This window comes from Pteropus vampyrus, unplaced genomic scaffold (genome assembly GCF_000151845.1).
Source record: "Pteropus vampyrus isolate Shadow unplaced genomic scaffold, Pvam_2.0 Scaffold55, whole genome shotgun sequence".
In the NCBI taxonomy this organism is placed as follows: domain Eukaryota; kingdom Metazoa; phylum Chordata; class Mammalia; order Chiroptera; family Pteropodidae; genus Pteropus; species Pteropus vampyrus.
The window spans coordinates 886,746-902,866 of record NW_011888836.1 but is presented as its reverse complement, the minus strand read 5'-3'; the positions used below and the strand labels follow the sequence as shown (position 1 = coordinate 902,866).

Below are 16,121 nucleotides of genomic sequence, written 5' to 3'. Positions count from 1 at the left end.
CTTAGTCCTAGGAACACGAAGTATCTTTCAGACTCTCCAACTGGGTTTTAGCTGCTGTATGACTAATATGATACAATCTGTACTTTAAGACTTCTGTGCTCCCTTTCTAGCTGCAGTGATTCTATTAACCACAGCCAAATGAAAGGATCTTCTAGATTCTACAGAATCAGATACTAAAGTATCTATTTCTTTGAAGGTCGGAAAAGTCATCGTGGGCAGTACAGTGATATTTTTTTGTTTTCTCTCTTCAATCAGTTTTTCCCTACATTACCTTTCTCTTCCCCTAAAAGCACTGTGAATGAAAGAAAATGATACTAAAAGGCTCCCATGATTTCTCCTTTCCTTGCTTATATACTAGGGATGGATTACACTGCATTTCCTGAAGTAATCTCCAAGTTATTATCTTCAAACTTACCAGGCTTTGACCCCTCAGGAACAGTCCCATTCCAAACCTGGTGTAAGAACTCAGGTCTGTTATCATTCATATCGATGACGTTGATGACAATGTCGATGGGGTTCTCTACTTGATTTCCATTGATGTCCACTGCATGTGCCCGCAACTGCCAAAGTAATTAGAAAACACAGCTATTCAATGGTCTTTCACCTCCAGTGAAAAGATAAAATATACAACTGCCATGGTACCAAAATAGCATGGATGGACTGAGACGCTGAAAAAGTTTAAGTTAGTCCAACTCCATACAATTAGAGTAGATATAGTAGCAAAAAAAACCATGATGACTATCTGCTAGGCATTCTTTTCAGAGTTTTATGCATTTTAACTCATTTAATTCAAATACAAAAGATTGAGGCAGAAATGACCAGCATTTGAAGGTGAGAAAAATCAAGCTTCAAAAGGCTAAGTAACTGTTCTGTCGACAAAGCCCATGTTCAAAGCCAGTTCTATTCAGTTCCCAAATTCTTTTGTTAAATCTGTACATGTAAATCAGAGTAATTAAAAATATGGTACTGGCCTAGAGTAGTCACATAGATCAACAAACAGTAGAAAGAATTAAATGTGTATAAGGAATATTGACACTAGGGCTTTTCTTTAATTATAAAAGGCACTCATAAACATTAAAAGTACATTAGTATATAAAATAGTTGTTCTTCTCCCAAACACGAGTTCTCAGTTTTATAGGTATTCTAGAAATTTTATCTTTTTTCTTTTTAAACAAATATAATCACTTAGCTACTCTTAGCAGACTAGCCTCAAAATCTTTTTATCTGACAAATAGAGATCCATTTCATTCTTTTCAATAACTATGTAGTGTTTCTATTGAATTGTTTATTTTTAACAGAAATGCTTTTATGATTTTCCTGTTAAGAATGATGCTGGCTGCTGGCTTCTGCTGATATTCTTTATCAAATTAAAGAAGCATCAACATATCCTTTTTTTATTTAGCAGTTATTCAACACAGAAAACAACATAAATTTTATTACTGCCTTTTCAACACCTGTAGAAATAATCTCTTTTGTCTCTTGACTTATTTGATCTATTAAATTAGTAGATTCTTAATACTGAACAATCCTTGCAATTCTATAATTAATTTTATTTTGTCATGGATACCACTCTTTTACGTGCAAATAGTGAGAATCTGGGGAGTGAGAATTTATCCCAAAATTGATTGGAAAATATTTATTTCCTGAGTTTTGACCATACCAGTTCAGATAGTGAAAATTCATAGACGAAGATAAATTTAGAATTTTTTGTATTATTTATATTCATAAATTAGAGACTAGTCTAATTAGAGATTGGTCTATATGTGCTATCTGATTTTATCAAGTTTCCCTAGTAACATGATGTTTTTGAAAAAGTTTGATAAAGATTTGAAAGTTTTACTTCTTTCTTTATGTTTTAGAATGATATAAAAACCATTAGAATTACATGTCACTTGGTAAGTCCTTGCTCTACCACATATAAATATTTTAATATTTTCTAAACTTTAAGAATTCTAAAAATTTGTATAAGTGCAAAGATTCAGCAAATATATTAATGGGAAAAATAAGAATCTAAAAACAAACACATATACATATGGAATTAAAAGTTTTGAATTGTTAAGTGTAGATGATAATCAATGGGAATACTAATTCAGTACATAGGACAACTGGCTAGCCATAAAGGAAAAACAACGTGGATCTATCTCTCTTCCCCTTTTACTAAGTAAACTCCGCAAAGGTTAAATTTAGATGCAAAATAATAAATACAACAGATTAAATTGGGGAGATTAGTATCTTGAAGTTTGGAAGACTTGTATAACTACTTCTAAATCTAGAACACATAATAATTAAAAAAAAAATGAATTTTACAACACAAAAACTGTAAGTTATAGTAGGGTTAAAATTATTAATAAAGTTTAAAAACAACGAAAGGGGAAGATATATGACAAATCATGCATTAATGTCCTTAATAAAGTTATTTAGAGAAAAAGATAAAAAATCCAAAATAAAATTCAACATAAAACAGAAATAATAAATTTATTTGGCTATTCAACTTATGCAACTTTAATCATCGAAATACATATTTAAAAATAATACTGGCAATAAATAAATAATGTCTAGGATTGATACTGGAGGGGAGAAAATATATCTCCTATATAGTGTGCAGGTAGTACAACACATTACAACCATTCTAAAGAACAATTTCACTATATTTACCAAAATAATTCCAATTTTAGGAATTTAGCCTAAAGATATAATGGAAAAAATATACAAAAATGGTTATTGTCACATTCAAAATAAATTTTAAAAGCTTAGTTACGCAAATATCTACTAATAGGTAATTAGTTAAAATTATGTTATATTCATTTAACTGAATAATTTAGAGCAATCGAAAATTATGATATAAATATTCACTGACATGGAAAGATGCTAAATCTTATGATTTCAGAGAATGGTACCAATTTCAAAAGAATACATTTATGAATCTACAAATAGAGGAACATCTTACAGTATATCATCATATTACAGTATAAGTGTTAAAAAAGAAAAAGGTTATTTTTATGTAAAAGGATTAAAAATCATTTTTACTTTCTTATTAATATTGTATTGTTTGAAGAGTTTTACTTCTGTATTATTTGAAAAGTTTTTACAGTGTACACATTTTCTTTTCTAAAAGAAAATGATACTTCCATTAAAAGTTTTAGTTATTCATGTCAAAATTGGAGAAGTAATAGAGATCAATTAGGTTTTTATATTAAACTCATGAAAAAATAGTTGAAATCTTGTTCCAGGAAAATGTGCAAGCATGGCTAGAAAAAAATGAAAAAAAATGCCTCCTGGAATTTATATTTTAATATAAGGTAATTTCTGAGCATTAAAATACTCTCTACAATATTATTTTTAAATTGGGAAAATCAGTTTCAAATATACGCATATATGTTAAAATATGAACATAAAACTACAACCTGGTTATAACTCAAGAAAATAAAAAAATAAAAAATAAAGAACATAAAAATTAACCTGAGAAATATAACTAGTATAGCTAAGAAAAAACAGCTCATATTGGCAAACTGACGAAACAAAGTGTTGACAGGATTATCAGGAAAACGGAGATCTCCAAAATGGCAGTCTCTCTGGAGGGAATACTGCCAACAAACAAAATAAAAATGTTCCATCCATAGGTAATAATATCAGCAGGAACAGATACAGTAGAGAACATAGATGTCTATTAATAAGAAAGTTATTAAAATTATAACCTATGCATTCAATGGAATACTATACAGCTATTAAAATGTTGTGATCTCTACATAATTTACAAGCAACAGATTGGACCCCCTACATGTAAATTTGTTCTTATAAGGTCTTAGCCACATATCTGAAAGCAAGTATCAACAAGTAAAGAGTAATACAATTTTAGGCAATTTCACTTTTTTCTTTGGCACTATTTGTTTTTTACCACAAGCATTCATCAATTTTATAAAAACAATACAATTCTTATAATAAATTGAAAAGGCTACATGTACATTTCAGGTGTTAAAACCTCAGAAGCAAAGGTTTAAGACTGATAGGAGAGGTAAAAAACTCTGCACACATTTAGAAGGTTATTAATACACAGAATATCATCAGCAGTTGAAAACTTACATGAAATCGGGCTATCAGCTCGCGATCCAGAGGCTTGGTCACTGACAGCTGACCTGAGATGGGGTTGATAATGAAGATACCAGTTGGAGGCTGGTCAGCTCCTGGCCCAGTTACGCTATACCTCAGTGAAAGGTTTTTATCTCTATCGGACCTGATCTGAGGGTCAAGAAGACAATCACATTAAGCAGGAGACTAAATGCTCATTATCAGAGACACAGCATGCTACACTTCATGCCCTTTTTCAGTTACAAACTTATACCATCTCTTCCTAGAAATCCATTAAAATGCTCCCAGCCCTGTTCCTTGTCCTTACTTCTTGGTAATAGGCTTCAAAAAAGAGGAGTCATTTATCAACAGAAAGACTGGGGGCAGTGTTAACATCTAAAAACACATTCACTAAAAGCAGTGCAAAAGGTCGAAATTAAGGAGTGTGAGTTTTTAAACAGTATCAAATTCTAGCAGTCTGTAGGTTAGAATATTTAATCCAGTAACAGGTGTCTAATTTAAAGAAAAAAAATTGTTTACCTTTCACCAACAGTTAGGATAAAAAATAACTGTCTAACCATAACATCAAACAGCTTTACTTGGGAACTCTAAGATTGTAGGAGAGCCTAAAAGTCAGATTTCTGTACTTGCATTGTACTAACATTATTCATTGCAACCAAAGCTTCTCATATCATTTTAAGGTGGCACCTATTACTCCAAATTGTTTATTAATAACAAAGCGTACAAGAAATAATTTTCAGATATATTTCTATACTGTCAAAAATCATACCCATGAGCTCACCTTCCTCTCCTCCAAATCAATAATTCCTATGAAAAACAGGAATCATAGGATCGGGTTACAGATAGGGAAAAGGACATAAGAGAAAAGGCCAATTGAGCAATACTCTTTAGAGATGAAAATAAGAGATATATACGTATTAGGTAAATATATTAATCCAGTAATAGAATTATTTTTTTAAAGTTAAGGCAAATTCTTTTGTTTTCTCATTCTCTATTAAAGTAGAAAAATAATAAGAAACAGCTTTATTTGGGAGACATGTCATTCACTGTTACATTGAATTATAATGTACATTAGAATAGGATATACAACACAAAAATGACTAAAAATACAACTTTCAGTAAGTATGTATTGGAATGCTAAATTAATCATCTACTGAAACATTTATTTTCTAGTAAATGGGAATACGACGACTTTGTCTAATCTTCCTTTTGTAATAAACAACAGGTTGCTAATTTTACCAAACACATAGAAATATCTATAATTTTTTCTCTGCATCCAAAGGTATGCATTTAGAATAATTGAAAAAAAACTTAGCTTTTCTGATTTGAAAGCCTATATTTTTGCACAGCCCCAGGGATTCTGTTAATGGTATCAGAGGTCATTTTTTTTTCTTTAAAAAATTGTCAAATGTACTTTGTGCTGGCATTTTTAGCAATGATTGTCCCTTTATTTTTTTCTTTGGCCCAAAATCTATCTGTTGAGGGCAGAGATCATCATGGAGCACGCAGCTTTCAGACAGGGAAGCTAAGGTGTGTGTATATTATGGCAAAGGGTATGGTATGGGTGTGAATGCATGTTGAAGTTAGGGCTTATGTATTCACACCCTGGACAAACTTTATCATGCATGATGTACAGTACCTACAGAAAGCTCTACTACAAATAACCTGAGATAATTTAAAAAAATATGAAAAGAGGCTCTTTAAAACACAAGACATTTAATCTCTACAAAAAAAATATTTTTAGTACATATATGTCATAAACTCTACCTTGTGAAATGAAAAATTGGACAAAAGCATTTCTAACATACACTTGACACATAACACAGAGATGATTAAAATTCTGCCACTTTACCCTGACAAGCTCTTGAGGAAAAGGTCCTCTGGAGTTTTCTGGCAAGTTGATTGGAGGGATAACCCAGTCTCTCTTCTGCCTTTGTAGATGACCACTGTGCTTAGACAATTGTCTTGGAAATACTATTTCTTCAATTTCTGGTGATTCCTTTGCATTAAAATACAAGAAGACAGTCCTGAGTACTAAGAAAAATATTTTCTGAAAGTACATCAAAATCAATGGATACCTGAAAACGTAGGAATCACAGTTTATTATGGACAAGAAAATAAGTCTGGAGGCCCTTTCCTCATCCCGCTATTAAAATAATAGAAAGCAGCATAACATTTTAGGGTTACAGTGTTCATTAAAATATTGAATTCCAAACAATTTATTATGTGGCACAGCTGTGCAAACCATTTGCAGTTTCTATAAACCATCTTAGATAGTAGTTAATATTGAGCAAAATTTAATAGGACCCTTTATATATTTCTCGTTAGTTTAAACCACAGTTCAGGTAATGTGCTACTGTACATTAAATTTAGATCTTGATGTGCTAAAATATAATTTGAATTCCAAGCGAAGTTTAATACATACTGCTAAGGAACGTCTCAAATATTTATGACCCTATTAAATCCCACAGAATTAATGCTGTAATTATTCTAAACCTATGTCAGCCATGATGGATGCTGTAGATGACCCACTTTGCACATGAGATATTAATCTCTGCTGGATGTCAACATTTTCTTCTGTTTCTCCTTATATCTGCAGACATTTTAGCCATTAGACCTTGCTGCTTCCGTAAAACTATCCAAGCTAGTTTGCTGGAACAAAGCAAATTATCAACAACAAAAGTAATTTTTCACTCGATTGGTTACCAGTTTCTCACTTTTTATTACCCAAATGGCATGAGTTCCCTTAACAGTTAATAGTTTAACAAATTACATTTTACAATGAAAGTCCAACACTGGCATAAAAGAAAAAACACTATATTTTCCTCCTATATAAATTCATATTTGATCATAGGTGTGTATATCACATTTATGATTAAATGCCAGAAATGAATGTATTGTCTCTCACAATACAATAACTATACAAAATGTAATAGTTATAGTTCATAAAATCATAAACTTCAGAATATGACTGTGGTTCCCCTTCATATTGGTTTCAAACTGAAGAAGCAAAATATTCAAATGAGTAATGTTATCACAACTCTACTGAAGAAGTTATCATATCTTACTTAAAATTCCTAATATGGTAACTTATACAAAATAAGTGCTCAATAAATGATTGTTGAATTGAATCGAACTGTACTGGGTTGGAAATGTGTCTTATTTATTTTATCTTGGCTTATAGTAGCTTCCACCAGAGGGAGCATATCATTCCTAAAAGTCATATTGGCAGTATAAATAATTCATATGCTCAATTTAATTATTAAGGGACAAGACAAAAACCCAATACTCCTTGCCAGAAATGCTTTCCTCTTACTACTGTAAATCTGAACTTTCCATCTAATAAACTTGGCTGGCGAAATCTTGCAAAGGATTGTTTATTTTGTGGTTATATTTAACAGTTTGTAAAACTTCTAAGAAATTTAAAACAAACTAGTACTTCTAAGTTATAAATCTCAAAGTGTAAACAAACCTTTCAAATACATGTTCATATTGCTTAACATATATTTTGTCTAAGTATCTTATAAGATTAGAAATACAACAAAGTACTATTGAAACAACTGAAGTTGATAAAAATTCAAATATAGGGTATCCATTAATGTGCTGTAAAGCAAAGTACATATTTAGTCCAAACTATAAATCTGATTTTCAAACATAACTCCAAAGGCACATGTGGATACTCTACCTTCACTGTATCCTCAGGTAGGGTTGGCTTGAGGCTCAGTTTTATTGCTACTTGCCACTTTTCCTGAGTCTCTTTGTCTTGGGCATATATCAGGAACTTTGCTTGCTCAGAGGAAAGGGGAAAGCTTCTCACGGCATACACCATGCCATCTTCATCTACCTTAAAATCTGCTGGTTCACTGCTTTCATACTGTACTTTTCTTTTTCCATTGCAGTTGCTGAACTTCACTGTAAAAGATAACAAATATAGAAGTCTATTTTACTACAAAAGCGAAAACAACTAATATCCAAATCTATATCCCGCTTAAAGAATGAAATGTAGTACCGTGAAAAACAAAAATTTTATTTTTACATTACTAATTTTTTCATATTAGAGAAGATTGTGGTTGAGTTGTTCCTCAGTCTCTCTTTGTTCCAAAGCCTGCCCCTTCTTGTCACATGCTCCTGGATCCTGGATCCTCAGGGACATCTGCTTTCTCCCTGTAACTCTCACTGATACTGCCTGCCACTCCCTAACAAACTCCTATTCATCCTTCAGGTTTTAACTCCAAAGTCACTGAGCTAGAACAAATCCCTTGCTCTCAGTCTTCAGGTAGCAATCTGAACTCTACTACCATGTCTGTCACTTACGATGAGATACACTGCTAAGCAAATTTTCATATCTATCATGTATATGCTGCGCATTACCTGGCACACAGTCTTAATATACAGTTTTTGAATAAATGCTTAACAGAAGAAAGCAATAGCATTTATTAATGTTGAATGACCAGTATGCTCTAGAATTACAAAACCTATAGTAATTAAAAGGTGAATAATTTTTGCAATTTTTAATCCTCATCGTGCTTATAATAGTTCTAAAAAGCAGTAACAGTTTTATAAATTTTCAAACAAATGAAAATAAAAAGGTATCTCAAACTTTGACTAAAAATATCTGTCTTAAGAGTAGAAAAAGTGAAAAGATTTCAGTAGTTTAATTATCTCTATCTTACATGTAATGACTTGAAGTTGAAAAATGCTTTCTTAAAAGCAATGTCAATCAGTTTACGTCTCATCAGATAACAAAAGTTAAACCACATACTTATAAATGTAGAACTAGACATATTCAAGCCAAAATAAAATTATAAAATAATGAACGTATTCTGTAAGGAAGACTATTTCTTTGAAATCCTTAATCATTCTTTTTGAAGAAAAATTCTGTGGGAATAGCATAAAGGGATCAAAGAAAAAACAATATTTTCATTTCTGTAAACATATGATGTTATATCCTCACCACAATTACATAGGATACATTTTGGAAGTCACTAATAGGTATACATTAAATCATATAATCATATATACCTTTTGCCTTTTTTAAAGATTTAAGTAAATTTTTTTGAACTCCCACACCACATACAACTTGATGACAGTTCTTTTGTTTTCATTAATATAAACTCACTGAGACATGTGCAAGACCACAAATAGCATGCATGCTTATTTCCCTAAGTAACCATAAAATACTTGGTAAGAATAATAAAATACTTTACTGAATATATTATTTTCCACATAATCCCACATATATTATCCTTCATCATTCAAACACTTTAAAATGAAAATAAAAATTGCATCTCACACTGTTATGTTAGACCAACGTATTTGTCTTTGGAATGGAAGTATCCCAAAAGATACTTAATTAACTCTTCTTACATGCCATGTGATTTAAAAGTGAAAAATGGGAATCTTTTCTATAGAATAATGCCATCTACTGCTTATCTTTTATTAAAGACAACAAAATGAAAAGTAAAATTGTTTTGGGGAATCCTGCTGAGAAACCATATGAAAAACTTTTATCATTTTTTCATATAAAAAGTACCTTTTATATCGTAAAAGGTATTCATCATATTTGAGAACATATAATCTGGATTAGAAAAAAAATAAATACTCTTCTGCATTTTCTTGTTCACTTTTACCACTCTAGCATTAATCCTCATTAATCCACACCTGGATTGTTGAGTCTGCCTCCCAGGTGGTCTTATCTCTGCTCCAAGGTCATTGCCCACCCACTCCTAGACTAATCCTCTGCCATGATTTCCTCCTGCTTGCTTAAGGTCTGTATTATTGTATGTAAACACTTTTACCTAGTGTATAATGCTCTCTTAATTCCTTGTCGCTTGGTGTCTTCGGTTTTATTTATATCACATTCTGAAACATACTCCGTCCAGTCAGACAGGTTTCTTGGTCATGTCTCGCCTCACTGTGGCCCACACCCCCACATGCATCACCTTTTCTGGATGTTGCCCCACCCCTTCTCCATGCCACCGCTCCAGAGCCAGGCCGTCGTTCGGTGGAAGAGTCCACTGGGATGTCTTTCTGGGAGATAACAGCCTTCCCCATTTGGGACGGCTCTGAATTTTAATTTGTATTTGTATTTGTTTTTATATTTCTGGTCCATGAAAAACATATATTAGCACTTTGTTTTTATGATAATAATAATTATAATAAGTGATGTCTACATATTAATGGCTTCATCTGACTAGATCTGATCTCCGTAAGCAGACTGTACACTCATTTTGGCTTCCTGACAATGAGTCTTGGTTCCTTTGTTTCTAATGACACCTAACAGTGATAGGGACAGTATAAATATTCATTAAATATCCAGGGACAATTGTATTGATCAATATTTCACCATTTTTCAAAACACTAGAAATAGGAAACTTAGAAATATGCTATGGCAACATTCAGCAACAGCTACATCACTATCACCACCACCACCACCAACACCCCCATATTCAAATAATTTGGCTTTGAATTAGGTTGTTGGTAGTGAAAGAAAATCAACTACTATTTGTTGAATACCAGGCACTGAACAAGATACTTAAGATTAAGTCATCTACTTTGACCTCAACAATAGCTTCCTGTTATTTCTGTTCTACAAATGAGGAAGGAAAGCTCAGAGAACCATCTATGTCCACAGCTGTTTGACTCCTACTCCTTCTCTCCCCTACGAAAGCACAAAAGAATCTAACCGAAAGCATGACTCTTAAGTTATTGAGATCTAAACTTTCAACGAACACTAAAGTAAAGACATGACAGAGGTTGTGATAAATGCTTGTGAGGAGAATAATGCCACATTTAGATCTCTGAAAGTACCAAAGTAAATAGCATATTAAGGAGGAATTCTTCAATTGGAGTACACCCTAAATGTCTTACAGAGTGGAGCAGCTGGAGTCCCTTATGGTGTGGTGAGAGTATTAGGCAGGGAGAAGAGGAAAATTCACGCTCACCCTTACTGTGACTATTCTGTTAATTTGGTACTCAGCTAGCTAGTTGGATTCAAGTGTCAAGTGATGCAGGGAGAGAAAGGAGAAGGCCTTTGAAAAGGTTCATAAGCAAAGAAGAAAAAAGATATGTCTTTTCTTAGAAAGGGTCACTGCACATCCTATCAATGACAAATGGCTGACCTCAGAGAGGCCCACACTGCAGAAAACACTTTGGAGGAAATTACATGAGGTCAGTTATTTAAAGTCGATTAGTTTTTCTATCACCCCTGTGTGACCTAACCTATAACCAATACGAATTGGCTTAATATGTATTATTAAATTGTTCTGCATTTTTAAAACAAATGCTAATTCTCATTTGCTCTAACATTAAGCAATATTTTTGGCATTTTTCAGGTTTAAAGAAATGTTATGTACTATATAATTCCCTTTGTACATACAACTAGTATCCACTGCCAACTGAAAAAGTTATCCTCAGTGAAATATTAATTCTAACTTCATCCTGTCATTGTGAATTAATGCATGTACAGTGCCTGGCTCACAGTGACATGCTAAATCAATGATTTTTATAGTTTTCAGGTCATAAATTAAAAGACTTACTGATTTCATTGGGTGTTATGGGCTGAATTGTGCTCCCTCAAATCCATATGTGGAAGCACTAACACCTAGTACCTTAGAATATGACTATAATTGAGATATGGTCTTTAAATGGTAATTAAGGTTAAATGAGCTCACATGTTTGGCCCTCATCCAAAATGACCGACATCCTTATAAGAAGAGGAATTTAGACACAGACATGCATGTATGCAGAAGGAAGATCATGTGAGGACACAGCCAGAAGGTGGCCAGCCATCTCCAAGTCCTTTAAAGAGAAAGGTCTCAAGAGAAATCAAACCTGCTGACACCTGGATCTTAGACTTCCAGCCCCTGGAACTATAAAAAAATAAATTCCTGTTGTTTAACTCACCCAGTCTGTAGTATCTCATTATGGCAGCCCTAGCAAACTAATACAGTGAGTAACACATGAATTCCATTTTTTAACCATTGGTTAAAATTTATTGCCTGTTGGTTTGTTCATTTATGACTTACATGCAACTAGGAATATTTTCTCAAATTTGCCAAGACTCACTTCTACCCTTGGACCAAGCACTAAAACTTACTCAAGAGAATTTTATTTTTTAATAGAAACTTAGAAGTTAATGGGGGAAGGGGAAGTGCTATGTTATAGAATCCTAGTTACACTGCTAATATATATCATAACTTAAAGCTTATATTTATTTATATTCTATAGCCTTTCAAAAAATTTCCAGGACCATGACAAAATATGTTACAAAAAAAATGTTTAAAAATAAAAAAGAGGACAATTGCCATTAAAAGAAAGATATCCAAAGGACATGGTATAATTATTTAGATTATTAAAATTAGATTTAAATTTACTCTTAAGATGAGGAAAATGAGGTAAACAACATAGATATGTGACTTTTGTGAAAAGAAATATATGGTTCACTGGAACCAAGCTGTTCTTATTAGTAAAACATTTTCTTAAAAGATGGTAGGTAAAAAAATGTGTAACATACTGAATAAGATTTTCAACTTTTGTTCCGAAACAGAAAAGTTTTATCATCTTTTAATATTTTTTTTAAGAAAGGTGATAAATTTTTTAAAATTAAAATATATCCTTAGCAGTGAAACTATTATGTATGCTACTGTAATGGTGGATGTGTGACGTGCAGTTGTCAAAACTCATAGAACTGCACAATACAAAGAGTGAATCCTATGTAAAATATGGACTTTAGTTAGTAATAATTTATCATATTGGTTGTAATAAACGTGTCACACTAATACAAAATGTTAATACAGGTATCCCCCACTTTTGGAAAGTTCAGGTTACACTACCTTTGCCTTTATATGAAAGACTTATATTAGTACCTGTTTTCACCAACCGAAAGAAATTTGAAGAAGACTTTCGCTTTTACAAAAAAGGCAAAAAGCAAAATGATGATCAGTGCTTGTTGTGCAGCAAGCTGCCTTGGAGGCAGAGCACACCCAGAGCAGCAAAAGTGGCCCCGCCAAGCTCTGCCCCTGGGAACTACACTCAGCATCGCAGCATCAAGCGTCATGGTTTTAGACTGTATCTATGAGCGTCTTTGCTTCATTTCAATTTATTTTGTGCATCGGTTAGCAAGATATGTCCTAAGGTATCAGAAAAGCCTAAAAGCACTTGTAAGGGTGTTAATGCTTTGGTGTAAAACTACGTAATTAAAGGTTGTGAATGTGGTGAATGAAGTAAAGACATCATCTGTGCGCTGAACTTGCCTGTCTCTTTCATTCCTATTTACATGCAGAGAGAAAGAATCTTGAAAGCTGCTGAAAGTTACTATTGGTTCTACAAGTGGCAAAGTGGTTTCATTTAGTCAGCTTCCAGTAATTCAGAAAACAGAAAAGTTCTATTGCTTGAGTGAATTGACAGGTGTACAAAATGTGGCATGTATTTATTTATTTTATCATTCCTGCTTTCACAATATGTTAGCATTATTTAGGTTTTATGTGTTATTTGGTATGATTTAGTAGGTTATTTGGGGGGTCTGGGAATGCTCAAAATTTTTTCCATATAAATTCATGGTAATTGATTCTGCCCTTTACACTGTTTCGGCTTAAGAAAGGTTCCACAGTGGGAGAAACTTACAGTAGAGAAAACTTCTGGAGGGAACAGATATGCAATTCTATACTCTGTGCTAATTTTTTCTACAACATTATTAGATATTCAAAAGGAATGAATAGTTGTCGATATCCTCAGTCTCTCAAAAACATGAGTTCCATTGTTTCAAGGTGGTATTAGAAGTGGGTAATATAACTGAATCAATAAGTTACATAAATACCTAGGTATGGAGTTGGTATTTCAAGAAAGTCTCAATATTTTATAAGACATATATAGGAAAGCTGAGATTCTATTATTTAAAAATAATCAAGGAAACTTAACTTGAAATATTTTTCTGACAGAACAATTTTCCTTATATTAAAAATTTAATTTTGCTTAAGTGCTCAGATAACTCAAAGTAGAAACTCCAGAATTTCATAACATAAAAGAAAATGATATATATGTCCTTAGACAACTGAAACAGGCTCAAACCACTGGATTATTCAAATTTAAAACAAGTCTACATACAATTAAATGTTTGTGACTGAAAACATCATATGTAAAACAAGAAATTTATTTTTAGAGCTATTGCATAGTTTATCTACATAATATGTAGTTACTACGTTCTAGCCCATATTAATCTTTGTTAACATGATTAATACAAAATTAAACATCAGAGAAATAATAATTTTAAAGTACTTTTTTACCCTTAAAGCAATACCTCAAATTAATGTTAACCATAAAACCATAATATCCTTATAAAATAGTAATAGAAAACCACGGATCTTACATATTAAACATATTAGCAGTTTATAACACTACATAAACCATATGAATAAAAATGTGCAAATACTCACATATGGTTTATAATTTTTGCTCCAGTAAAACATCACATCATATTTAGACACAAATATAAGAAACACTGTAAAATATTTTTGTGCCTAAATATGCCTTCGACTTTTTAAATTGTTTTTTCCTATTAATTGCTATTTATGAAGGCATATTGGAAAAACAGTTTTACAGTATTAACAGTTCTTCTTCCACAAGCACACAGTAATATTTATTAGTGAACAAGATATCTATTAATGAAGAAATGGGAGGGAGGAAGATAGGGGGCAGCTGTCTCCACAGTATTTATTTCACAGTGTTTTTATTTATAGATTTCAATGAAGAATGGTTACCAAGTGGAAAGTTTGTTCATAAATCTGAAACATTGGTTTAGATATTCTTTTGCCACACCAGACCCCTTCTGAGTTTAAATTTAAGGATCGATTTTTTTCCTAGAACATCAGTAGCCATTTTGGGGTCTACCAGTCCTTTTCATACATGCATAATGCGATACACTAGAGATAGTTTTGGAATATCCATATGGACCTTGCTGAAAAAAGTCATTATATTTTCTTTATAGCATATAATTGTAATAAGAAAATGAAATATATTGACTATTAAGTACACATTAAAATGTCATTCATTGTAGTATTATGTACAATAGCCAAGATATGGAAACAACCTAAGTGCCCACCAATGGATAAATGGATAAAGAAATTGTATTTCTGTATATATAGACACAACGCACAATGAAATATTATTCAGCAATAAAAATAATGAAATCTTGCCGTAGTGAACTAAGTCACAGAAAGACATATACCATATGATCTCACTTATATGTGGAATTTAAAATACAAACAAACAAAAATCCCTGAATTCATAGACACAGAGAACAGATTGGTGGTTGCCAGAGTTGGGGGGTGAGAGGTGGGCTAAATGGGTAAAGGGAGTCAAAAAGTACAAATTTCCAGTTATAAAATAAATAAGTCATGGAGATGTAAATAAAACAGAGTGACTATAGTTAATAATACTGTGTTGCATATTCGAAAGTTGCTGAGAGTAGATTATAAAAGTTCTCATCACGAGGAAAAAAATTTGTAACTATGTATGGTTAAGGATGTTAACTAGACTTACATGGTAATCATTTCACAATACAGTTGACTTTTGAAAAACGTAGGTCTGAACTGCATAGGTCCACTTATATGTGGCTTTTTTCAATAAATATAAAGTCAACTCTCTATATCCTTGAGTTTCACATCTGCAGATTCAACCAACTGCAGATGCAGAGGGCTGACTGTATGCATTGTTCTACACTATTTCATATAAGAGACTTGAGCATCACAGATTTTGATATGTGAGAGTTCCTGGAACCAATCCCCAGTGGATTCGAGGGGTGAGTAGTTAAGTTTTGGGGGAATCAAAAATGATATGCAAGATTTTCGACTGCATGGTGGGGGTGTCTGTCAGCACCACTAACCCCTGCTTTGTTCAAGGGCTGACTGTATATGTAAATATCGAATCATGACATTGTAAACTTGAAACTAATATAATGTTATGTGTTAATTGAAAACATAATTATAGAGCTTGCTTTCATGAAATAACTTTTATAACAAGTTTTATAATTGAGATAT

The 16,121-nt window shown here is 32.3% G+C and overlaps 1 protein-coding gene across 3 annotated transcripts in view; it reads right to left on the bottom strand.

Annotated features, from left to right (window-relative positions):
- CDH2 (cadherin 2) overlaps positions 1–16,121 on the bottom strand; it is a 197,157-nt gene that overhangs the window by 49,636 nt on the left and 131,400 nt on the right. For all 3 annotated transcript variants that reach the window (XM_011360390.2, XM_011360391.2, XM_023530796.1), the window contains 4 exons: positions 7,772–7,998; positions 5,939–6,085; positions 4,081–4,236; positions 416–560 (listed from right to left, as the gene is read on the bottom strand). In XM_011360390.2, coding sequence (XP_011358692.1) covers positions 416–560; positions 4,081–4,236; positions 5,939–6,085; positions 7,772–7,998 — 675 coding nt within the window. The remainder of the gene's footprint in view (positions 1–415; positions 561–4,080; positions 4,237–5,938; positions 6,086–7,771; positions 7,999–16,121) is intronic.